The sequence below is a fragment of the Colossoma macropomum genome, unplaced genomic scaffold, assembly GCF_904425465.1.
Source record: "Colossoma macropomum unplaced genomic scaffold, Colossoma_macropomum, whole genome shotgun sequence".
NCBI lineage: Eukaryota > Metazoa > Chordata > Actinopteri > Characiformes > Serrasalmidae > Colossoma > Colossoma macropomum.
Window position 1 is genome coordinate 5,799,554 of NW_023494809.1, and position 26,652 is coordinate 5,826,205.

Here is a 26,652-nt window from a genome sequence, read left to right on the forward strand (position 1 = left end):
CCTCTCCCGGGCAGTGTACACGATCTTGTGCCCCCTAGTCATGGAGGATTTTGGGTCAAATGAGTCTGGGTCTATGCTGCTCCAGACGACTTGGCTCCGAAGATCTGTAGATGTGTGCGTCGCTGCTGTCGGACCAAAACCTCTCCAAAATGAAAACTTTACAGGAGAAGGAGAACCTTGTTTACTTTGAATTTAATTCAAAGGAACCAGATTTTTTTCTCAAGTAATTTCTGGCCATTTCTTTTGGTCCACTTACACACTATATATCTATATCTATTTACATGGAATGTTGATGGTAAAATAGTGATAAATCTGAAAAAGTTTTAAAAAATACGTGTTAACTTTTTCAAATCTATCATAAAGCAGTGTCTCAGTCATCAGGCAGTGAATTCATAACCATTTTACATAATAACTTTCTGTGAGGGAGCTTCTAGAACTCCCCTTTAAGGGAACGTGATCCAGAGTCACAGGTTTGTGTGAAGTGTAGCTCTGAAAGACGAGCATGAGAACAAGACTCCATCAGAATGTATGTGCAGTGATATTTTTATTGCATAATTGGCATAATTAAAAAAAGTACAGACATCGTTCAAACAGTTTGGACCATTTAAACACAAACTCACTCTACAGTCATGATACAGCAGAACATTAAAGGTGCAGTCCAGCGTTTTCCAGCCTCATCTCGATCTGCTGCTGTACGGATGGTCAGCACGGACAGCGACATCAACGCATTTCTCTGAACTCAGAACAGAAACAGGATTAAAGGCCACTGCACACCGAATGCGCTGCAGATACAGGGCAGAGTGTGCTATGCTACTTGTGTCACAACTGATAAACACCAAGTTCAAGCTCATTTTTACACTCTACCTGTATAAATTTAATTAAATTAAATTTTTACCATAATTGATCAGTTTACTAGCTCTTTGCAAACTTGAGCTGAAAGACAGGAGCTGAAAAAGACTACGCAGGTAATTAGGCAAACTAGGCTAAGTTAGCGGAACTAGCAGATCGTTTGTCTATTTTTCTAAAAGACTGACCTTCTCTGAGTGAATTTCAAGCCATGTCTCCTACTATGGCTTTCTGTTGTCTCGATATGGCTTTAATCTAATGCAGTGGCCTTCACTCAACAGGAGCCAATGGGCAGATTTAAATGTTTATGCGAATTAATTCCATTAATTCAATCAAAGCTGTTTGTAAACAAAGCTGTAAATCTGTATAATTCGCTCTTTCAGAGATGCGCCCTATTTTTCCAGAGGGAAGAATCTTTGGTAATTCGTTATTAATGGAATGGGTGGAGTTTTCATGGATACCATTTGGGAAAGCAAAAGAAACCAGAACTACTGTGTCCCAATTCAGGGGCTGCGTCCTTTGGAGGCTGCATTTGAAGACCGGTTGTGTCACAGCGGTGCGACTAGGCTGTCCCATTTCAAAGGCTCCTTCATATGCAGCCTTCTTTTCCATGGCAACGAAGGATCCAATGGGTGGATCCTTCGCCAGCCAGCATATCCCAAGGTTCAATGTGTGCCGGCGAGGATTCGAGAACATGGCGTAGTCAGCAGAGGAATGAACAGCGGCTGAATGTTTGGGTTTAAACTGAGTCGAATAGTTAACATTACAAATTTGGTCCAAAGCAAAAAACTAAAAAACTAAAAAACTAAAATCAAAGTTTTTGGCTCCATCTTTAAAGAAATTTAAAAGAACTTGACAGGAGCGGCGTTTTGTGATGCAGTGGGAACAGCGGCGCTGTGACGCAAACAGGAAATCCGCCGTAGAGCAGACCGTCTCATTTCAGTTCAGCCTTCACAGGACACGCCTTCGTAGACGGCATCCTTCAAAAGATGCAGCCCCTGAATTGGGACACACCTCGCCTTAGTGTTGTAGTGTCGGATTAACGTCATAAGAACAGGAATCAGAAACAAAAGCTTTATGATGTCGAAGGCACTAGCTACAAGCTAACATGTTAGCCCTGAGCTAATGCAGTACTCACAAGCTAACACACAAAAAGCCACCTACTGTGAGCTCCACATCACATCAGATTGGTTTTTAAAATTCCACTCTCCATTTGGTCCTGTCCTACTAAGTCTACGACTCCCCCCCCACTTTTAACCCTGAATTTTTCATGGTAGTCCCCAGACGTTCTTGTTACAAAATCATGCCTGGTCTAGCTACGTTCTAGCTACGGTCTAGCTGGCTAGCTACATTTCTGAAGGGTTTTTTTTTTATTTATTTATTTTTAAAAAACAGCTAATTTTGTTAATTTTGTCAACAGAAATGCAAACTGTCTGTAATAAACACCACTTTTATTTCTAATAAACCAAAGCCGTTTTTGCTGAAAAAGACGTCATCATGTAAAGCATTTTCATCTCTAAAAGTTAGTTTGATTTGATGGAATATTTAACGTACAAATTTGCATTTTACCACTTGTAATTTGCACATAAAGTCGATGGAAACATTGCTCATTATACAATATGATACTCAGCGCCGTATCGCGTATTTCAACAGGTGCCCATTGGGTTCTACTATAAGCGAGTTTCAAGTTCATGGTTTTTCTCTTCTGTTCTAAGTTCAGGGAAACGTGCTGAAATCATTATCCATGGTATTCGACCATGCGCTCCAGATGCAGCAGACAGAGATCAGGGTGGAAAACGCTGACGTGCTGCTTTAATGAAGCTCGCCCCATAGCTGCGTTCACTGTGTGCCGTTTGCAGTGTCAGTTTGGGGAAAGGCGGGACTTCTGAAGTGGGAGGGTGCTCGCGCAAGGCAGAAGATTCAGTAGATTTGCAGTCCGTTTGGTCCTCCGGGCATTTACGAGAGTGATCAACTGGGCCTACACGCAAACACGCCTCTCGGGACATGGCGACCTTCGCTAACAGGAAACACTAAACTACAGGATTTCACTCACTCGGTATCAAAAACGTACATCAGATCCACGTTTACACACCAATCTCTTTTACAGCTATTCAGCTCTTAAAGCTATTCGGCTCCTTAAGGCACTAAGACAAATACAAGATATTAACAAATAAAAACAACTTCACACCCCTCCAAAAGTCAGAACCACAGGCAAGAACAATGTGAATAGGTTTTTCAGACTGACTCTTATTATATAATTATAAAAGGACATTTTTTCTGCTGTTTTTCAAATCATTTTTACTGTAAAACAATAACACTTTTAAAATGATGCCTGTGCCGGACCTACAAAGCTCTAATAACAGTGCAATATTTGGAAAAGGGAAAAGTCTTCATATCATTTTGCTGTTTTCATTTTATCTTCCATGTTTCCATTTTGGCATTGTATTACACTTTGGCAGACAGTTGTTGCACTTTTGCCCTGCAGGTGGCGCCAAAAAGCTCTGAACCAATCAATGCATGGTGTGCTCTCTGATCTGAACAATTTTCAGGCTGTAATTTTTTATTCTTTTTTACAGTGGAACATTTTCTCACCTGGAAATTAAAGTGGAATTAAAAATTTACATTTAAGTGTAAAATTAGGAATGAGAAAGTAACAGTGGTGAACATTTAGCAATTCTACCAATATATACATAACAGCCCGATGAAAGCTAACTGCAATTTACACATCAGTACATATAAGATAAACCACACAGTCTAAAACATCGGCTCTCACAACTAGACACGCGCTGTGATCTGGTAAAGCTATCAGGCCTATATGAGCAACACGCTAGACTAGCACTAAAGTCAAGCTGGATTAAAATGTACACGCACGGCCTGATGTGTAAGGCTCAAAATGTATTGCTGACACTTCATTTAATTTCTGCAACCTGATATTTCTCCAAAATTCTGCTATCGTCCAACAAGAACATGCAGAATCGGCCAAGATAGTCAATCAGCAGGTTTGTTTTTGTTGTTTTGGCCAATCTGTGCAGAGATTTTGTGATGTACTGTAATGTTAGACAGGTAAGATCATGATGATACTGGTACACCAGAACTGAAATATCGTAGCATAGTTGAACTTGACTCATGCTGAATAGCCAGTCGCTGCTAGCTTTTCAATAGAGCAGCTGAATTTTAATTTAGGACTTTAAAATGGCAATTTGGCTCACTAAAGAGCAAAAAATTTAATTTCCATTGCAGCTGTGGCTTAAAGAAAAATAGTGATGGATCGAAATTTCAGCCACTGAAAAATTTCAGCCAAAATTGGTCAAAAAAGAGAAAAATTTCTGAAAATTTGCCTGAAAAAACTCAAAGATTACATTGAACCTACGACGAAGAGTCAAGACCTCACACTTAACAGATAATACATATGCTCAGTGTATAAAATGATGGAAACATTCACAAACCACAGAGAAAGTGCAAAGAATAACTAAACAATAATGGAATTGATTGTCCTGGATAAACGACCGCTCTCTGTTATAGACACTGGATTTCATGGCACGATCTGTAGCTGCATACTATTATAATTTTAATAATTAAGTAAACCGTTTTGGGTTTCAGTTTTTGGCCCAGTGTGTCCTGATTTTCGCTGTCAGTCTAAATGTTCAATTTGGTGCGTCACTAATAAAAAGTACTGTTCTTTTAGCCGGTCAGCTTTGGATTTTAAAAAAGGCTATTCAATTTTGCCAAAAATGGCCAATTAGCCAATTTAGCTGTAAAGAAAATCACAATTGGCTGTAAAAATTCTAATCGGTACACCTGAATTTTCGAAAGCCAGTAATTCAGAAGCTGCTGGTGGTTCATTTGGCTGATATCTGTGCTTTAGTTATTGGTACAGGTGGTGAAAAACAGTACAGGACCATTTTTACTCATTACTACGTGAGTGACGTGTAAAAATGCGCCCTGATACAGCAGATCAAACATCTGCATCTGCTAATGCTGCCAGGAACATGACTCTTTCCTCACAGTGAAATCCATGTTTTGTTTCTTTTTGTGTTTAAAGGCGCTTAAACATCATGATCAGATAAAATGATTCAGTTTTTCACACTTAAAAAAGGTCACAAACCTCAGAACCCCTTCATTCATCCAAGGCACAATAACAAACAAAGGAAAGGTAGTTAAAAAGGTAATTCATCCAATTTCGTGTGAGCGAGTAGGTAAAAGGAGCAGGTGTCAATGTCATGATCTCTGAGCTTTGGGTCGAAAACGTCTTCATTTACAAAATAAAATGTAATAAAGACACTGAGGGACAGTGTGTCAGTCTAGGGTAGATTAAGAGTGAAGCGGCCGGATTTTTCTCCATTTACGTCTCCGATTAACCTGACTCGTTTCCATTAGCGTTCAGCTTCTCGACTTCAGGCACCGGCGCTGCTGGGTTCTCTGCTGCTTGTTTCTTGCCGAGACACGGAACGCCTCTCGTCTTTATAAACACAACCACGTCTGCGAGGAAGGCGCCCGACGCGAGGAACCCAAACAACTACAAAACAAACACAAACAAACCTGTTAGTGCTGCACAAAGTACTTAAAGTTCAGCTACAGAGTAATAAACAGTTCAGTCCTCTTTCAATACAATTTCAAAATATCATGCAGCTGTGCACTCTTAAAAAGATGGTTCATCAAGGGTTCTTTAGTAAAGAAAATGGTTCTAAAAAGAACCATGAACCCTCAAGGAACCCTTTGCATGATTCAAGGGTTCTTTGCAGTGCTAAAGGGTTCTTCAGATTGTAGGAGAACGTGTAGTATATGGGTCTATTTTGGAAAGGGTTTTAAATAGCACTATTCTACTGTTACGATATCAAGCTTGTTACAATGCAAGAACCTTTTTTGGTGCTATACACAACCCTTTTGAACACTCAAGGAACCATGGTAAAATGGTTCTTCAGGTTGATGTAGAATGTGAAAAGGAAAACCTTTTTTTTTAATGGTTCTATGTAGCACCAAAAAGGTGCTCCTATTGTTAGCTTGTAGCAATAGGAGAACCCTTGTTGGTGCTATATAGAACCCCTTTCAAAAAGATTCTACATACAACCATCTACAGTACATTCTTCGTTTTATGTTGGACTGACAGAACACAGCGCGTCCACACGCAGGGCACTGCGGTAGCTGGTAAAGCTAAATTTACTCCAGTTGTACAGAAGGAATCGTACCACAGCGGCGTTTTCCACCTTGGTCCCACTGTTATCCGTAACGAAGGCGATCGAGGCGATGACGAAGAACACCAGGATTAGGAGCGTGTATCCAAAATCCTGCAGGAGAAACAGACAAACAGTGAGTGAGTTTATATGCACTTAATAATCCAATCACTGCAAAAAATCAGATTTTGTCAAGAATCCAGTTAGCGTGTTTACATGCACTTGAGTAATCAGATAATGGGGAAACTCCAGGTCTACATGAGTCAGAAAGTAATCAGATTTCTGCTTTACAACCAGCCAATAAACTCACAGAAGAAGACGTGACATAAACTTAATGCAAAACTCAAACTTCGCGCCGACGCTTCTGGTGCTGCCGTCTGTTTTCACACATGCTCAGACTTTGAAATCCGAAAGAAATCAGAGTAAGAGTTCACATGCGCCGAGAAATCTGATCTCTGAGCTAAAATCCAGCCTCTTTATCAGATTTCTTAATCAGATTTCTAGACCTTACTCTGATCTAAGAAGTCAGAGTGTGCTGTTTACACGACCATTTGGATGTAAACGCAGTCAGTGAGTCAGTCCTGGGTTAGACCTGCTTTCCTCATTATCCCTCTTTCTCTGTAACTTTCACGACAGTTTAATGTACAGTAAAGTGTAAATAAGGCAGACCTTTCCATTCATTTCATTTCCGATCAAAACGGCCATCAAGTAGAAGAAAAAAGCAGAAAAATATCCAGAGTGGATCACAAGTCTGGTGAAAATGCTTCTATTTTGAATCTCTTTCCACTTTAATATAAAATCACAGATCACTGACCTTTTTGTACAAAGGCCTTTAACATGGCCAGTGTCAAAATCTGCTTAAATTTGACCAGTGACCCAAAAATAGTGCAGAATTTTAAATACTACTTCATTTTACCTGCTATAACTTCTCTTTGTTCTAACATTTCTAAATTTCCAAAACTTTGTTGTTTATTTAAAGCTTTAAAAAAATAATCCCAGATTTCCAGTCGAGTCTCAGACTTTTGGACTCTTACACAGAAGCCACCAACACTAAGGCCCAACCCCATTTCCCTCCTCGCCCCTAGCCCTCAGCCCTACCCCTCCGTTCTGAGCGTTCATGCCTTACAGAGGGTGTCCTGATTCTTGTTGAGATAGAGGGGGAGGGTAAAGTGTTGGGGCTACATGACCCTCCAAATGGAGGATTTTCAGAGACTCCAAACAGAGAGTTATGAGAAAAGAAGAAAAACCAGCAAGATGGAGAACAAGAGACCAAAGAAACACACAAATGTGAGAATTTTCTCTTTAAAAAATTATGATAATCATCGTATTATCTTAGTTTAATGTTGTTTCAGTGTATTACGGTCCTTTTATCCTAAACAACAACCAAAAAAAATGCTAGTAGTACTGATGTCTCAGTAGCTAGTTAGCCAAATTTCCCGTTCCACCTTAAATAGTCCAGCAGTTCTGATGCCTGAGGCGCCAGAATGCAACTGCTGCACCATTTAAGGTGGAACAGGAAAATTCAAACAAGAAGCTGGAGAATATCTGAATCAGCTTCATATCACTGAAGAATTAGGGGTGGGTGATAATAAATAATTGCCCCCTCTTTGAAGATCATATGATGCCCTAAATGTAACTAAAGCCCAGCAGTGAGGAGCTGAACTTTACCCTCCTCTGCTGTCACTGCAGACTGGCAGGGTCGCCTACAGAGCAGCGCTGGTAGCTGTTAATGAAGTGATGCTCTTTTTATTTGAGGGTCCCATTTCAGAGGGAAGACTTCAACCACTACCCCTGTAACTCAGTTCCAAGGAGCAACACTCGAAAACAAGGGGTAGGGGTAAATATAAGAAATGGGACTGGGCCTAATATGATATCAAATCTATCAGTATTTCACTTGCACACTCTTTACTTTTCTGTATAAGACAGCTTGCTGGACAGCACAGATACAAATACAAACACATAAAAACACACATAACCATCAGCTCTAATAATAACATTGTCAAGTATAACATCTCATTCAAAACTGACCACAATCAACAATTCAGGATTAATAACGTGAAGATTGGAAAGGAAGGGAGACCAAATGTGCTCAAATTCCTCATTGCTAACTTTTAGTCTAGGACTTAAAAGCTCAAAGGGAATAGTTTTATCATTTCATTACGCCAAATATTGATTGTGTGGCTGATTGTCAATCCAATTAATCACGATACATTAATGGCTGATGAATAATAACTTACATTAGAGCTGAATATGGTGAGGTGTAAGATTAAAAAAATACCTTCCCATATCTACACTCATAAAAAAGATGGTTCTTCAAGGGTTCTTTAGTAAAGAAAGTGGTTCTGTACAGAACTTTGAACGCCAAAGAACTCTTTGCACAATTAAAAGGTTCTTTGCATCACTGAATGGTTATTTCCCAAAAGATGGATAAGGTGCTGTAGACGGTTCTATGTAGCACATTTTTGAAAATGGTTCTATACAGCAACAAAAACGTTCTTCTACTTAATGTCAAGCTTGCAACAATGGAAGAACCCTTTTTTGGTGCTATATAGGTTTTATATAGAACCATCTAGAGCACCTTTTCAAAAAGCTTCTATAAAAAAACTTGTACAGCTCATTATCCATCAGTCTGAAGAACCATTTCAAAGAACCCTTTAATCATGCAAAGGGTTCTTTGAGTATTTATGGTTCTATATAGAACCATTTTCTTTACTAAAGAACCCTTGAAGAACTATCATTTTCAAGTGTGTATATATTATATATTCTATATAGTGTTCTATATAGCACCAAAAAGGGTTCTGCTGTAGTTATGATGTCAAGCTTGTAACAATAGCAGAACCCTTTTTGGTGCCATACAGAACCATATACAACACGTTCTTCACCTATCTGAATAACTTTTGCCAATTTCTTTGGCACAACATCCTTTCACAGATCCATTATTGTAATCTTCCCTCTGGAGAAACGAGAGGAGGGTAAATGTTGACCAGCAGATGGCGCAGTTTAGCACTTTCCCTCCCGACTGCAGCGAAGAGCGCGATGTCAACCAGCTGTTTATCTTACCAGGTGCGGCCAGCAGGTGATGCCCACTTTCGTGTGCAGCTGTGTGCTGAGGAGGATGAGGAGGAGGAGGGTGAAGAGGAAGGCTGTGCAGCTGACGAACTCAAAAAAATACAGCGGCGCGCAGGACATACAGTTATTCACCACTTCCTCTAGCACGAAGGCCACGAACGACAGGAGCTGAGGAGGAAAGAGAAAAACATGAAAAATAATGCAAACAAACCAATAACTACACATTAATAAACAAACAAGTAACTACATAATACACTGTAATATGGATAAAACACAGCGTACAAAGAAAGATTCCTCAAGAAGTACTTTGCTCTGTTATTATTCAGCGATTAAATTAAAAATTTACATTTTTAAAATTTTAGCTGGTCTATTTTACTCGTTTCATGTTATTGTAGTACTGTTTTATTTATTTAATTTATTTATTTATTTTATTTAATTTCATTATTGTAATTTGTTTATATTTTCATTTATGCCTGTGGAAAGGCACTACTAGAAAACAACACCAATATTAACAACAATAAACAATACTAAATAATACATATTACTATTACAGTAAGATGTATAATAATAAGAAGATGAAAAAGAAGTAATTTAATCAATTAGATTTATAATTATTATTGTTGTTATTATACTAAATATAATTAAATAATCAATTAACTAGACGTGTAATAATAATAATAATACATAATAATAATAATAATAATAATAATATACATCTTACTGTTATAGCAATAACATTTGTTAATATTATTATTACTACTTCTACAACTACATGTCCTCTTATACTGATCATATATATATATATATATATATATATATATATATATATATATATATATATATATACATACATACCCCAATATGTGGTGCATGTCCTCTATCAGGCCAGTAGGCGGCACTGTGGGTTTGTTCACCATTTTAACTACAAAGTCAGTAAAGCGCCACGTTTAGTCAGATAAAGAATGCTCGATTCCTGCTTTTCATTCACCAGACGGCTCAAAATAGTTCAGCTTATGACTCTAAAGGCTGTTTCATTTCTAAATTAGGAAGTAAACACTGTTTAGGATGTACGAGCACAAAGATCCGTCCTCTCTCTGCAACCAGCGCTGCAAAGACTTACTGTCATGTTGAACTGCTAGACGGAGGAAATGAGACTATGTTGACTTAATTCAATAAAATAATAAAATATAAACACAAAAATAAAAATAGATAATAAAATGATAATACACTTTAGTGAACAGTGCATATAAATGAAAGAGTTTGGTACAGTAAGAGAGAGTATGCAGGAGGATCTAACACCACACAGGCAACTATCCACCGCAGAGCAGTGAGAAACGTTTTTTAATGGAGTTTAACTGAGTGATCGTGACGGCCCTAAAGGCCACTGAACACTGCTGGGCCTTCCGCTCCAGCTGCGTTATCTCACCACCAGTGTATATTTGCTAGTGCTAACATCACACAGCTAGAGCTGACCACAAATACGGAAGTGGATGGTTCTGTGCTATTTTTGAGAGGAGTATGGTCTAGATACCACTGTGCTTTACATAGCCTGGTTCACAAAATACCACCACCGTATTTAATTAAAGTCCACTTATCTTCAAACACAGAACCACGTGACTCAGATTGTTTAAGTGGTTTCCGACACTGTATGACACACTGTTACGGCTCAGCTGGGCTGTACTTTACCGAGCCCCTAAGCTGACATGGTAATTATTTTTTAATAAGGCATGGCCACAAATTAATATACTAAGGCCACAAATTACTATATGGAGCCCACAAATTAAGTTTCTCATAACTTGTGGCCTCTATATCTTAACTTGTGGCCTCAAAATAGTAATTAGTGACCTCAGTTTGGATGTTGATTTGTGGTCTCAATATAGTAAATTGTGGCATCAATATAACAATTTCTGGCCACAATATAGTAATTTATCACCTCAGTATAGTAACTACTGGCCTAAATATAGTAATTCTGTGGGCTTAACATAGTAATTTGTGGCCTCAACATAGTAACTTGTGCCCTCAACATAGTAAATTGTAGCCTCAATACAGTAATCTGTCACCTCAATATATTAACTAGTGGTCTCAATATAGTAAACAGTGACCTCAATATAGTAATTAATTCACGGCCTCAACATAGTGAACTGTGGACTCGATATGTTAATTTGTGGCCTTAAAACAGTAATTTGTGGCTCAACTTAGTAATTAGTGGCCACAATATAGTGATCAGTGTCCTAATTATAGTGATAAGTGTCCTCAATACAATAATTTGTGGCCTCAATGTATTAACTTGTGGCCTGAATATATTGATTACTGGCCTCTATATATTGATTAACTTGTGGCCTCTGTGTACTGATAAGTAGCCTAAATGTAGTAATTAGTGGCCTCAATATATTAACTTGTGGCCTCAATATATTAACTTGTGGCCTCAATATATTGGTTACTGGCCTCAATATATTCATTGGAGGCCTCAATATAGTAAAGTAATTAGTGGCCTCAATATATTAATTTATGGCCATGCCTTATTAACAGATAACCAGCATGTCCCCTTAGGGGCTCTTTATGCCATACAGTGTAAGAAACCACATAATCAAGTCTATGGGGGATTAGCATGCAGTTAGCACCATGCTACTTGGTGGGGTATAAGCTACCACTTCAGTGTTAAAACTAATGAAGCAAACATCCGACACCAAACACGTCTCGGCTGATCGACCTTATTTGGGCTACGGGTACAAAAACCTGTATATTTTCCCAAAACTATGGCATTAAATATTAAAGTCTCCTGCAGTTGAAAGCCATTAGCGCTCGTCGCTCTGCTTCTGCTGTGGTGAATTAATGGAAGGAAAAGGCAGGTTAACTCAGCTTCCTCAGGAACTCGCAGCCAACGCAGCTAACGGGATGGCTACGTCATTGTCTGACCTTATCAGCACCTCCCAGCATCTCTCACAGCAGCCACAGTGACCAGGGTCAGTCAGATTTAGCCAGTTGTAGCCAGATTTAGTCAAGTTTAGTCAGATTTGGTCAGGTTTAGCCCTGGTTTCACTCCAAATCAACAACTCATTTCTCACAAAGAGACTATGAGACCACATTAAAGAAGCAATTTGGCAAAAAACCCAAACTGACACAATTTTCCACTCTCCACATAGCGTCATTATGCCTGCTTGCCATGCGTTCACGCGAATGGAGTCTGATCTCAGCACGTCAGCAAACCCTACACTCAGTGGCCATTTTATCAGAAACACCTGTCACCTGTCATAGGTCCATTAGATGTAGATGTACAGTTACAGACTGTAGTCCATCTGCTGCTGCACACTTTATCAGCCCCCTCTACCCCACTCATCACTGAAAAGGCTCCAAAAACTAATTTTTCGTTTGTATACATACTGCATCACTGATAAGTTACTGAATAATTCAGAGTAGCTCATAATTCATAGTAATTACAGAATAATTTAGTAAAAGAATTCATAGTAGATGCTGAATAATTCACAGCAGTTACTGAATTATAAACAGTAGGTACGGGATTATTAATGGTAGTGAGACAAAACAATTTATAGTAGTTATTTAATGACTAAGTAATCAATGATAAATACTGGATACTGAATAACTTTGTAGATACTGAATAATTCATAGTAGATACTGAATAATTCATAGTAGACACTGAATAATTCATAAGAGATACTGAATAATTCATAGTAGACACTGAATAATTCATAGTAGTTATTCAATAATTCATAGCAGTCACTGAATAATTCACAGTAAATACTGAATAAAGCTGTTTTGAAACTGCGGTCAGACTCTAGAGGTCATAAAACGAATTTTATTTCCATCTTTCTTGAGCTCAAGGTGGCTTTACAATGGAAGAAAAACAGAAAAATGCAGGAAGAGGAATAGAACAGCCCAGAACAACCAATCATTCAGACTGTTTACACAGTACTGTAGTGTTTATAAGACAGACAAACCTGTCTGATCATTAGAATATCATTAATAAGCATGTTATAAACACTTATACTTTGCATCATAATTTTCACTGGTGTAGGTCTGTTAATAGAAACCACCAGTGTGTGCTGCTGGTGTCCAGTTCGAGACTGCAGGTCATCTGTTGCACAATTTGTGTTATTCGTCATCTAGTCTTTCATTAACGGTCAGTTTCTGGCCACAGAGCCGCGCTTGTCTGGCTATTTTTGGGTGGTGGTCCACTCTCAGTCTAGCAGTGGCACTGACGTGTCTAAAAACAATAGTAGCCTTAACCTGCAACTCAATATCACTGCACTCTTCATCGCTTAGAGGAAATTATCCCGCGGTCACTTTGCCTGAAAAACCTGTTTTAACAGGTAAAATCCGGCTATTACTGTAAACCTGCACACTTATACACACACACACACACACACACACCTCATTATTACCAGTAATAATAAAAACATACTGTAATTTTTGTAGTTGTTAATTTGTAAAAAGTAATCGCATTGGTCATATTGGACCAAATTTGACTGTAAAAAAAAATTCTCCATTTAAAAATCAGTGCATTTTGTTGTAGAAAAATATGAGTGGACAAAATATCGTCGCTGTCCAATGAAAAACATGTATCTCCATTTTTTGTGATTTCTACTATTCTGCATCATTTAAGCTCAGCAGCTGTCCTTCACATTGTGTGAAAGTTTAATGATGATTGGACCAATAGAAATGCTCCAAAATTGCTTAGAATAAAATTTTTTTCCATTGACTTACATTGAAAGTAAAGAACGTTTTTGCCCTCTCCTGTAAAGTTACTATTTTGGAGATACTTGTTTTTCGTCGGACAGCGACGATATGCTTCATCAGAATGTATTTAATAACAACTGAATAAAATTATTGTGACCACAGAGTGAGTGTGTTTACCTGCACTAAATAATCCGATCATTTCCGGATTTCTGCAGTTATCTGATTATCCAAATGGTCGTGTAAACAGCTCACTCTGATTTCTTAGATCTGAGTGAGGTCTAGAAATCTGATTAAGAAATCGGATAAAGAGGCTGGATTTTAGCTCAGTAATCAGATTTCTCAGCGCATGTGAACTCTTACTCTGATTTCTTTCGGATTTCTTAGACTGCACGTGTAAAACAGACAACGGTACCGAAAATAAGCGAGCAGCGTCGCCACGAGATGCAGCAAAACACTTTTGGAGTGATGCTGAAATCAAATACCTGCTTGACGAAATGAAGAATTTAAATATTCTTCATCTTCTAGATGATGTTTGTTCATATTTTCAGGTAAAGTGGCGCGATGTTTAAAAAAAGCCGCAACATAAAGTTTGAGTTTTACGTTATGTTTGCGTCTCGTCTTCTTCTGTGAGTTTATTGGCTGGTTGTAAAGCAGAAATCTGATTACTGTCTGACTCATGCAGACCTGGAGTTTCCCCATTATCTGATAACTGAAGTTTTTCTGACAAAATCTGATTTTCTGCAGTTATCGGATCATTAAGTGCATGTAAACACAGTCACTGTCTGCATGTTCCAAACAATGACTATTTATATCCCATGTCAAGAGGCCAGTTCAGGCCCACGACACAATCCTGTCCGGCCCGCAAAAGTATTTTAATTTTCTATTAATATTAGCTCATTTCACAATGCGCTGCACTACAGTCCCCAGCATGCACTGCAACGTAACGTGCGCTAACAGCAGCCTAAGGGACAGCGGTTAGATTACATTAGAAACTGTCATTGTGCAGAGTTCAAGTACAGAGCCAATGACATGCAGCATCTAACCAGAAGTGCAAAATATATTATTATTTACATATAAGGTGCAGAAGGACATTACAGTGGAACAAAAATATAGATATGCATTTATAAATATAATATACATACATACAGAGTGAGTGGAGAGCGTATAATGAGGTGCTATGTACTGTGAGAGCAGCTTATGTAAAAGATAAGTATACAGAGTGAACATGTACAGTAACGGCCAGTGCAAATATGAATAGTGCAGCAATAGACTGTGCAAATATGATTAGTACAATACACTACACCTCAATTCTGCACAATACCACACCTGTCATATCACCAAACGCACTAGCTTCATTTCAGCTGCAGTGCAGCCAGTATAAACACCTAACATCAGCTAAGCAGCTCAGAAATTGAGTCCAAGTCTTAATGAACTTGCAGTAAAGAAAGGATGCCGGGGTCCAGATCAAGCAAATAGGAAGGTTTAAAAGACTGAGCTCCTGGGGACGTTTACATTTTGAATATTTCAACTATTCATGTATGCTCGTACGTATATTTCGTTTTTCCATTTACGTGCCCACATCGTAAGGCAAATTATTCAGTAACTGCATGAAATAAATGCAAATTTTGGTTTTTTTTTGTAAAAGTTCCCCTCAAATTAACAGAAAATGTGTTTTATCATAAACATACTGCTATATGCTTACAATTTACTGCTGAAAGCCAAAAATCTTAGACGCTCTTTGTATTTCTTTATAAAAGTAATTTTTTACAGAGCAGATCACTGAAGAGACGCCATCTGAGATCCAGTTTACAGCTCAGATTTGTGGAAAAATGGGTCAACTTTAAGTAGAAAAAATAATTTGTGAGTTCAGCTTCTTTTATTATAAGGGTTTAAAATGACATCACCCATCTATTTGACTGGAAAGAAGACAGTTACAGCTCTCATACGACCCCCACCTTGTGAATGAAGCTTATGAAATATGAAAGTTATGAAGTAAAGAATATGACGAAGTGCGTTTTGGAACCACCGGTGGTCTCAAGGAGTCAAAGAGGTTAAGGTTTACTACAAAGTACCTGTATTTAACTATTGAAGTTTTTGCTCAACATACAGCACAACAGTCATTAAAAATGAAGTAAAAACTTTTTTTTCTCTGACCCACAAATTTGTTACGAATTTTTAACACGGCCCCTTTAGTGGCTCAGTTCGACACCCCTGGACTATTTCATACATATTATATAAACTGATGAGCCAAATTAGTTTGACCACGTTCCTATTATCACACTATCTTACTACATTAATGATTTACATTAATAACATTTCAATGCCACATCAAAAACCAAAACAACAATACAGGCTGAACCTCTGAGAGTTACCCACAGAGCAATATGCCTGACCCATTTACACACAACACGTCTGTTATGCGCTGAAGCTTCTGGCAGATTTAAAGCTTCACTAAATTAGAAAAACAGACCGTCTGTCTGTTGTCCGCAACGAAAGGGCAGTAAAACAAAAATGCCACCATTTACAGGAACCTCGAAGCTGCTCAGTTTAAAATAGTCTCTTTCACTGGATCTGAGCACATCAAATCATTTTAATCAGACGTTTCGGTCAGATGTGTCTCACAGAGAGTACAGAGCACTAAAATTAGCCTGTTTATCTCTCCGCGGACACTTTAACAAGAAGAAAATGACTAAAGTCCTGAGCCATAAAGATTCCTCTAGAATAAAAAAGGCTGTTAACTGTTGAGAGCCAGTCTGAGGATCTAAACTCTCATAACTACAGAACTTACACAGTTACTGGGTTATTAATAGTAGATACTGAATAACAATAAAGATTCTTCTAGAATAAAAAAAAGGCTGTTAACTGTTTAAGAGTCTGTCTGAGGATCTAAACTCCAGTTTCTAACTGGCATAACTACAGAACGTATACCTTAAGTTCATTAGCATCACATTAGTACACACTGGATAATTAATACATACTCTACCATGGATCAATTACTGAATAATGCATAGTGGTTTAAAATTCATAATAGTTACAGAATAATTATAATTAGTGAAATAATTCACAGTAGATGCTCAATAATTCATAGTAGTTACTGAATAATTAATAGTAGATACAGAATAATTCATAGACGTTATTTAATCACTTAAAGTGGTTAATGAATAATTCATATTGGATACTGAATAACTTGTATAAGTTACAAAATAATTTATTATAGGTACTAATTATTTAATAGTAGTTACTGAATAATTGATAGTGGATACTGAATATTTAATAGCAGTTACTGAATAAATCATAGTAGTTACTAAATAATTCATAGTAAATATTGAATAATTCATAGTGGATACTGCATAATTCATAGTAGTTACCCAATATTTAATATTGGATACTGAATTATTCATAGTAGTTACTGATTAATTCATAGAGGATACTGACTAATTAATAATGGATAATGAATAATTAATAGTTACTGAATAATTCATAGAGGATACTGAATAATTAATAATGGATACTGAATATTTAATAGCAGTTACAATATAATTAATAAGAGATATGGAATAATTCTTAGTAGTTACTGAGTAATTCATAGTGAACCCTGAATAAATCATACATTATATTAGTTTATATTATATTATGTTATATTTTATTATATTATATTACGTTATAATCATTGAATAATAAGACACTGTAATTAAAGACAGAAACACATTCTGCATTTTTCTCTGCCCGAAAACTGTGGGGTTCATTTTAATTTCACGTTGACTTTATTAACTGAAAACCAAGCTGGCAGATCAAAGGGTTAAAATGACTGGGTGGAGTAATCTGCTTACTAGGATGCAGCTCCTCTCCAGAAACTCTGCTTGAGTGACTTACTGCACCTCCAGCGAACAGTGACTGTTTACACAACAAAAAACCCAAACGCTGCGCCAGATCAGGTGACTTTCTGGTTCTAACAGTGCGCTGGGATTCACCCTGAACTGCTGCAGGTTTTCTGACAGAGGCGGTTCAGCAGCTCAGCACTCAGCATTACAGCCACCAGACCAGTTTCCCCATAAAGCACCTGAGGCTGGGCAAATAATCCTGGAAGTCTCAGCTGGAGAGTACCGAGTGATTTACCAAGTCATTATGCGGGAGAAATGGAACAGAAGGAGGAGGTGAAGACAGGGGGGTTTCCCAAACACATGCTGCACTCAGACACCACCTCCACAGCCTGCCAGAGAGACTTTAAAGTGAAAGTTCAGCATAACATCTAATTTACCTATTTCCTCTCCTTATACCAAACGCAGCTGATCAGCCAAGACGTGTTTGGTGTCTGAAGGTTCTTTAGTTTTAGCACCGGAGCTACGAGGGTAACGTAGCCACTAGTAATGTAAGCTTATGTAGAGCAATTAGCATGGTGCTAACTGCATGCCACAAATATGGACTAAAGTACAAACAAAATTCAGGCTGCTACTTGTTTTTATCTACGTTATCCATGTTTATATATTACAGTGTGTCACACAGTGTCAGAAACCACATAATCAGGTCTATAGATCTCTGAGGTTGTGTGTTAAGCCCATATTAGGAACTCCAGGCCTAGGCTGGTTTCTCTATGACAGTAATGAACGGTACTAAACATCCTGACCTACGTAGTTTTCCACTGAACCCTTCTTACTCACTCATTCAGTCCTAAGTGAAGCTGTCACGATGACTTAACAGGTACGATTTCAGAGTTAGGATGTTCTGTGTAGGATGTTCACAGCATCAGGACCCCTTCTAGACCCCCTCCCTTCTTCTTCATTCACAGATGAACCCCCTATTTTAGGATAAGCAACATGCCTTAATAGCATCGTGACAAAAAAATAAACAGTAGTCTTGGCTTCATCGCTACAATAATTACGGAGGAATCTCTAGCAGGCGCTTAGCAGTGAAAGGTTAATATTTAAGCTGTTTTGGAACTGCGGTCAGACTCTAGAGGTCACAAGTTTGACCTCAGCTGACGGCTACTGCTGTAGTGACCTTGAGCAAAGCACTTAAGAGTCGTTCCACAAGATTTGTGCTAAACAGCGATGCTAATTTGAATTTGAGAAATAGTTTTTTTTTGCCCTTCACAGTTTCAATGCTTTGCATGCTTGAAAAAGAAGGTTCTTCAAGGGTTCTTTAGCAAAGACAGTGGCTCTAAATGGAATTACATAATAATAATTTGTCATGGCAACTAAGCAGATGTCAGAGTTACGATGTTCTGTAATACAGAGTCAGGACCCCTTCTCACTCATTCACAAATGAGGCCCCTTTTTAGGGTGAGCAACTGGCATTATTAATATCATGACATGTCAGCTCATTGACTTTAACACGGATTGACAGAAAAGTATTATAAGAATAAAACTGCCACAGTGAGTCAATCAAAGTATTAAACTAGATCATTTCTTCTCCGAAATCACTTCAGATTCAGACGTCACAGCGCTGCTTTGGTTTTTGATGCCTTGAAACCAATCGCACAGCATCACAGTTCAGGAAAGGACAGTTCTCACGCAGAAAGACTGCAATTTTTGAGTAAGAATTCATTTTTCAGCTTTATTTTTATTTTCTATGCAGATGCACTCCCCTATAAATCATACCTATTATTTCAGAATGATTAATTCTTTCCAAACAGAGCTATTCAAGCCATCTGGTGAAAATCCCTGATTTTTATACACAAAAAAAAACCTGCAATGTCAGTTCTTTCCTATATCGTGCAGCCTTAATCTACAACACCATTAACAATATGCGTGCATGGCAATCTAGTACAAAAGTGGATGTACTTGTTTTACTTGCACATTGGCTTCAACAAATACTCCAACTATTCCATGGTCCATTTAAAGCCATATTACACTGTTTTATGCAACTGACTCAACCCATAAAATAATATATAACACAGCTAGTGTCATACACTGCAATAACAGAGCGATTAAATATGTCATTTTAGGAAAATAACTACACTATATAATAACATCATTTTACTGTCTTAAAAACACTAAGACGTTTTGTTTATTTCACATTTTATTATTTCCAGTGGTTGTAACTTTAACACTACAAAGTTTGGTCAGCAGGGGGAGCAGTGCACTCACTACCCAACCTCAAACTCTGCCCACAAGCACAGCCATTGGCTCACAGGCTGCTGAATGCTGTCATCTTATTGGCTCCCTACTAAAACATCTGCATAAGTTAGGGTCTGCTTCATGTAAATGGTATGTAAATGAAGTGGTAGGCTGGCGCTTGATTTCACGCACCGAAGCTGACTGAGCTCAAATCTCCACTCATTTCTACTTAAGTTTGTATATTATTAAAGTCAAATCTGCAAAAATGCTAATTACATGCTACAAACAAGCTAACACTGCTTTTAAATGATGTCACATGACAGTGAGTCTACTGTTAAACTTCAGCACTATTATATACCAACACCAGCTACTCAAACTGCAGCCTAAGACTGCCAAACGCCTCTAAACTACCACACTGCACACAGTCTGTTTGTTAGTGTGGGGTATTTTGGTGAGGTCAGTCTCATTAGGTCAGTTCAGCAGCAGCTGTGTTAACTTGCATGAGGCAAAATTTGTACTCTGGGTCCTTAACGACCTAATTCAGAAGATTTTCCGATATTCGGAGGAAAAAATATTCAAAAACGGCAAAACGTATGAGGTTTGGAACATTTGTTTACCACAGCGCTTTCAAAAACGCTGTTATGTTTGTGAGGACATTAAACCCGGAGTTCCTTATATGGTTGCTGACTACATGCACATCTTAAGAGGTCTATTAGAGATCACTGAACAACCCTCACAGTTTGAGGCGAGTGTGTGGGTGATTTAGGCATGCAGTTAGCACCATGCTAAATGGCGGGGTTTGAGCACTCATTACATGTTAGCAACATTAGCCTTGTAGCTTCAGTGCTAAAACAAAAGAAGCAAACTTCAGACACCAAACATGTTTTGGCTGGTTAACCTCATTTGTGGTTGTTTGGGGTGGGGGTGGGGGTGGGGGGGGGCTGTGGAAATCAGCCTGCCAGACTATCGCTTTAAAGCTCCTGCGCCAGAGCAGTTTCCGAGCAAGTTGTATGTAAAGCCAAGTCACCTCTCACGAGTTCTATTAAACGGAGCGCTTCTAAAAATGCAGACTGGACATTTATTTTGAAAGTTCAACAGTAATTCATTACTGTACGTTTCAAAGGAAATGATTGCGCAATAATATATCCTGTTCAAATCCTCTAAACATCACACACAGACATGAATGAGAGCCATAGACACATGACAGGAAGAACACACACACGCACAAACACACACAGAGCACTGAGGAAAAGCCCGTCTTCCAGGATAAGAAGCGAGTATTAAACCTAATTTCCTGAGGAGTTAATGAAGAGCATCTGTCTGTCTCATTTCTACATTTTTTCATAAAATCACATTAATCCCAGGGTTTTTTCCTCCATTCAAATCTTTTTTAGCACAACGCTTTGTGAGAGTCAGAAATGAGCCGCTGATTGAATTTATCAGCTTTTCTTTAACTGTGTTCGCAGCACACAGACAGGCCGCATTGTTAACAGCTGACACCACTTACAGAGTCACATGGACGCTGTGGACGCTTCAGGTAAAGCCAAATAGGGTCACTTTGTTCTTTCTGAAATCAGCATGTGGGCATTCCGGCCCGCTGTTTAATGATCTCATCACTGCATAAATAAAAAAATAAACACATCTACCTGCGTTTTTTTTAACCTTCTACACTTTGAACACAGCATCCAACATTTACACTGTGTGAACATTTCAGACGAACGGAAGAACAGAAATGCTCCAAAATCACGTGGAAGAAAATCTTCACATTAACTTCTATTAAAAGTGGAAAGTTACTATTTCGTAGATACTTGTTTTTTTAGACAGTGACTATGTTTGCTTACACCGTATCTGATATCCGTAACGAGGCCTGACTGATATCATTTTGCCGATATAATCAGCCAATATTACGTTTTTGTAGATTTATCATTATTGTAAGAAATTTTGCTAATAAAGTAATGATATCACTTTAAATATTATATAAACAAAACTGACATTCAGAAACATGATGCAATTTTGATGTTTTAAGTTTTTTCGTTTTAAGGTGAAGTTATGAATTTACTTATAATAGTCTTGTTTCATATATACATTAAAGGGAATTTCACAAATATTCCAAAATTTCAGCATAATTCATGTAAACAAACTTGTTGGAATGCTGATGATGGGAAAATAGTGATAAAGATGAAATAAGAATTTTGGGTGGGGCTATTTTGCCTCGCAACGCCCTGAATTGCATGTATCCCTCCACCATGAATGGATTTTAAGGCCAAAATCTTCTCAAAACTATCCTAAAACAGTGTCTCAGTCATCAGGCAGTGAATTCATAACCATTTCATGTAGTAACTTTCTGTGAGGGAGCTTTTAGAGGTGGACGTCTGGTTCCTATCACCACCACTGTGAACAGCTCTGACTCGCTAAGTTTCTCTAAAACATTAAACCACTCTGAATGACTCAGTTTACATCTTAGGCATTTAATTACAAAGAAATTTTGAAAATTCCCCTTAAGACTTTGTACTTTTTGTACATTTGAGAACTGAGTAACATCTGACAATTAGCAAGCATTCCAGTCAGTAAAGCAGTGAAACTAAAACTGCTAGAGTTTAATTTTGATCATGTGAAAGTATAAATAACATGTAATACATATATAGATATCTATATATATATATATATATATATATATATATAATATATATATATATATATATATATATATATATATATATGGACAAAAGTATTGGGACACCTACACATCACACCTACAGGAGCTCTTATGACTCCCATTGTAAACCCATAGGCATTAATATGGAGTTGGTCCCCCTTTACAGCTCTAACAGCTTCCACTCTTCTGGGAATCTTTCTACGAGATGTTGGAGAGTCTGTGGGAATTTCTGACCATTCATCCAGAAGAGCATTTGTGAGGTCAGACACTGATGTTGGGCGAGAGGGTCTGGCTCACAATCTTCGTTCTAGATCATCCTAAAGGTGTTCAGTGGGGTTGAGGTCAGGGCTCTGTGAGGGCCAGTCAAGTTCTTCCACACCAAACTCACCCAGTCAGGCCTTTATGGAGCTGCTTTGGTCACTGGGGCTCAGTCATGCTGGAACAGGAAAGGTTCTTCCCCAAACTGTTCCCACGGAGTTGGAAGTGTACAATTGTCCAGAGTGTCTTGGTGCTGAAGCATTAAGATTCCCCTTCACTGGAACTAAGGGTTCTAGACCAACCCCTGAAAAACAGCCCCATATCATCATCCCTCCTCCACCAAACTCTACAGCTGGCACAGTGCAGTTAGGCAGGTAACGTTCTCCTGGGATTCGCCAGACCCAGACTCGTCCATCAGACTGACAGATAGAGAAGTGTGATCCATCACTCCACAGAATACATTTCCACTGATCCGGTGGTGGCGCTTTACACACACACCCCACATTTATATATATCTTTAAAATAATTATAGGTAACAAAATGTTCTTATAGCCAGACCCCAATATGTAAACAATCAAATATTTGAATGTAACTTTGTCAGCTCTGCTTATCAGCAGGTGCTAACAATAATTTCCCTTTTTTCGGTTACTGTATGAAAGCTTACAATCTGACTTTAACGGAATTATTTTTGGTCTGTACCCCACTACAACCCAGTTTTGCTTTTACTTTAAAACAGGTCAAAGAACTCCACATGTAGGTCTCTACAACCAGAAGCTGAAAATATGCAGAAGTCGAAAGGCTGAAGAACCTGAACAGAAGCCTGAACACTCAGACATTGTCATTTCAACAGATTTTGCCACAATTTCAACATCAAACCAGTTGCGTACAATTTCAAGTAAAAAAGCAAGTTATGAAAAATAACAAGACCTTTTCTTCCAGAGAAACACTTGAACACACAAGGCCTACACTCAGACACACGCAGACGCCTGTGATGTTGCAAGAATTTCACTTTGTGGGAGTCTATTTACAGACTGAGGGGGCAGCTAGGATGCATTAAGGATTAATTGGAGCTAAACTGTAAGAAAATCACTCTCACTTTACCATAATAACAGTAAAAATTAATATTAAAGGGCTCATATTATGTAAAATCATTTTTTTTTAAATAAGAGTTTGATATTGTACATAAACACAGTTAAAATTTCAAAACATGTTCACCCCCCAATCCATACCGGAAAACTAAACAGCAAAAACAGCTCGTTTGGAATTCAGTTTTTCTGTGATGTCATGAAAACCAACACAGATTTACACAGATCCGCCTACTGAGCCTCCCACTCACTCATGGTGAAGTTATAAGGAGTGTGTGAGCCCAGACTACTTTCTGAATGGGGCAAAATACAGGATGGCCAATCACAATAGAGCTCATTTACATATATCTTTCTTAAAGACACCAATAAAAACAGCCCGTTTAATTCTGGGGGATAAAGAGAGGTTGGAAACGGTCATGTAAGAAAGAATTATGTTTTTGGTATGTAAAACAACACAAACGTTGTAAAAGGACCTCAGGAGATACAAATAAAAGAAGAATGTGGGATTATGGGCTCTTTAAACACATGACTGCTTGCTTTGCTAATTTTAGTCTCTTTACAGTCATATGTGCAGGTTTGAACACCCTTCGGTCACATTATATGTTGTTTTTCTAAGTGAGAATAAGTTAAAACATCCTCCACATCTCATAAAACTGTACATTTTACATGGACAATTTTTATTTATTCGCCAAGTTTAATATATTGGGGCGAAAAATTAAACATACATTTCAAAACGAGCCATACGTTTTGCCTGATATCCTAAATCTGTAACTAAAGTGAATAAACAGTAACTGTGCAACTGTACACTGTGCAGACGTGTATCTCTGTAGGGGATGTAACTTATTTACACTTTAAAAATCAACAACAACATGTGATTTGACCAGGAGTGCCCAAACTTCTGCATAGGACTCTAACAGCTGACAGCATTCCACAGCGGGTAAAGGCTAACTAACCACAGTCCTTCTACAGCAGTCAGAGCAGACGTTTTGGGTAAATTGCTTAAGACCATGACCTTTTTTTTTCTCAGTACTGAACTGTTTTCTTTCCCCACAGTCAACTACTTCTGCACTTCACTAGACAGAAGAAGGCCTCTAGGAACTCAAAGCTCATCTAGGTTCTCACCATCATGTTTGCATATTGGTGGGGATTTTTCATAATTCCTCCCTGAATACAGTGTGTGAGATGTAAATAGAGAGGTTCAGAGTGGTTTGGTGTGAAATGGTTCAGATGTCTTTACAGTGGTGGTGATAGGAACCAGGGGTCGCCATGACTACAACACAGACATTTTAGTTTAAAAAGGTCAAAATCTTATCAAAACTTTCATAAAACAGTGTCTCAGTCATCAGGCAGTGAATTCATAACCATTTCCTGTAGTAACTTTCTGTGAGGGAGCTTTTAGAGGTGGACGTCTGGTTCCTATCACCACCACTGTGAACAGCTCTGACTCAGTAAGTTAGAACAAAGCATTTCACACCAAACCACTCTGGTCAAATCAATCAGGGCTGGACTTCTGACCAATCAGGGACAGCCTTCTGACAAATGAAACTTCTGACCAATCAGAGCAAGCCTTTTGACCAATGAGGGACAGATTTCTGATCAATCGGGGCTACGCTTCTGGCCAATCAGGGACGGCCTTCTGAGCAACAAGGGCAAAGCTTTGACCAATGAGGAACAGCCTTCTCATCAATCAGCATTTCGACCAATCAGGGACATCCTTCTGACCAACCAACCCTCTGGTCAAACAGAAAAGCCTTCTGACCAATCAGGGAGAGACTTCTGACCAATCAGCCTTCTGAACAATCAGAAACAGCCTTCTGACCAATCAGCGACAGCCTTCTGACCAATCACCCTTCTGACCAATCAGTGACAGCCTTCTTACCAATCAACCCTCTGGTCAATCAGAAACAGCTTTCTGACCAATCAGCCTTCTGAACAATCAGAAACATCCCTCTGACAAACCAGCCTCCTGACCAATCAACAACAGCCTTCTGACCAATCAGTAACAGCCTTCTGACCAATCAGAAACATCCCTCTAACCAACTGGTGAAGGCCTGCCGAATAACCAGGGCTAAGGTTCTGACCAATCAGGGATAGCCACGGAGGCGGACCCTCTGGTCCTTTTTTCGTTTCTTTCTTGTTTACGCCGTTTGTGTTGTCAATCAGAGTCAGTGCTGCTTTTTACTGTCAACAAGGCTTTACTTTCTACACATTTACACTGTATGAGTTTTTCTCTTCCTCGTAAAATGAGCTGCTTGACTCGCCGTGTTTCACATGATCAGCTATTTGTTATATAAGTCCCACTTTCACAACTTTACTGACCATCTGTTTAAAGCTGAAAAACATCAGTCACAACCAGTTATTTCATGTATTACTGCAGAGCACAACCATGAACAATCTGGATAACTTAACTCGGTCTCACTAATTTACCTCTAATTTTTCACTGATTTACCTCTGTTTCACTAATTTATCTCTAGTGCCTCACTAATTTTACTGTCTCACTAATTAAACTCTAGAGTCTCACTAACTTAACTGTCTCACTAATTTAACACTAGTGTCTCACTAATTTATCTCTAATTTCTCACTGATTTACCTCTAATGTCTCGCTAATTTAACTCTAGTGTCTCACTCACATAACTCTAGTGGCTCACTAATTTTACTCTAGTGTGTTATTAATTTTACTCTCACGAATTTAACTTAAATGTCTCACTGATTAACTCTAATACCTCACTAATTTATCTCTAATGTTTCACTGATTTATCTCTAATGTTTCCATAATTCAACTTGTGTCTCACTAATTTAACCTTATTGTCTCACTG

The 26,652-nt window shown here is 38.3% G+C and overlaps 1 protein-coding gene across 1 annotated transcript in view; it reads right to left on the reverse strand.

Moving 5' to 3' along the window:
* Positions 1 to 525: 525 nt before the first annotated feature.
* Positions 526 to 26,652, reverse strand: part of cmtm6 (CKLF-like MARVEL transmembrane domain containing 6) — a 31,407-nt gene continuing 5,280 nt past the window's right edge. The window contains exons 3-5 of the mRNA XM_036558946.1: positions 9,078 to 9,254; positions 6,033 to 6,131; positions 526 to 5,362 (exon numbers count right to left, since the gene is read on the reverse strand). Coding sequence (XP_036414839.1) covers positions 5,201 to 5,362; positions 6,033 to 6,131; positions 9,078 to 9,254 — 438 coding nt within the window. The 3' untranslated portion in view covers positions 526 to 5,200. The remainder of the gene's footprint in view (positions 5,363 to 6,032; positions 6,132 to 9,077; positions 9,255 to 26,652) is intronic.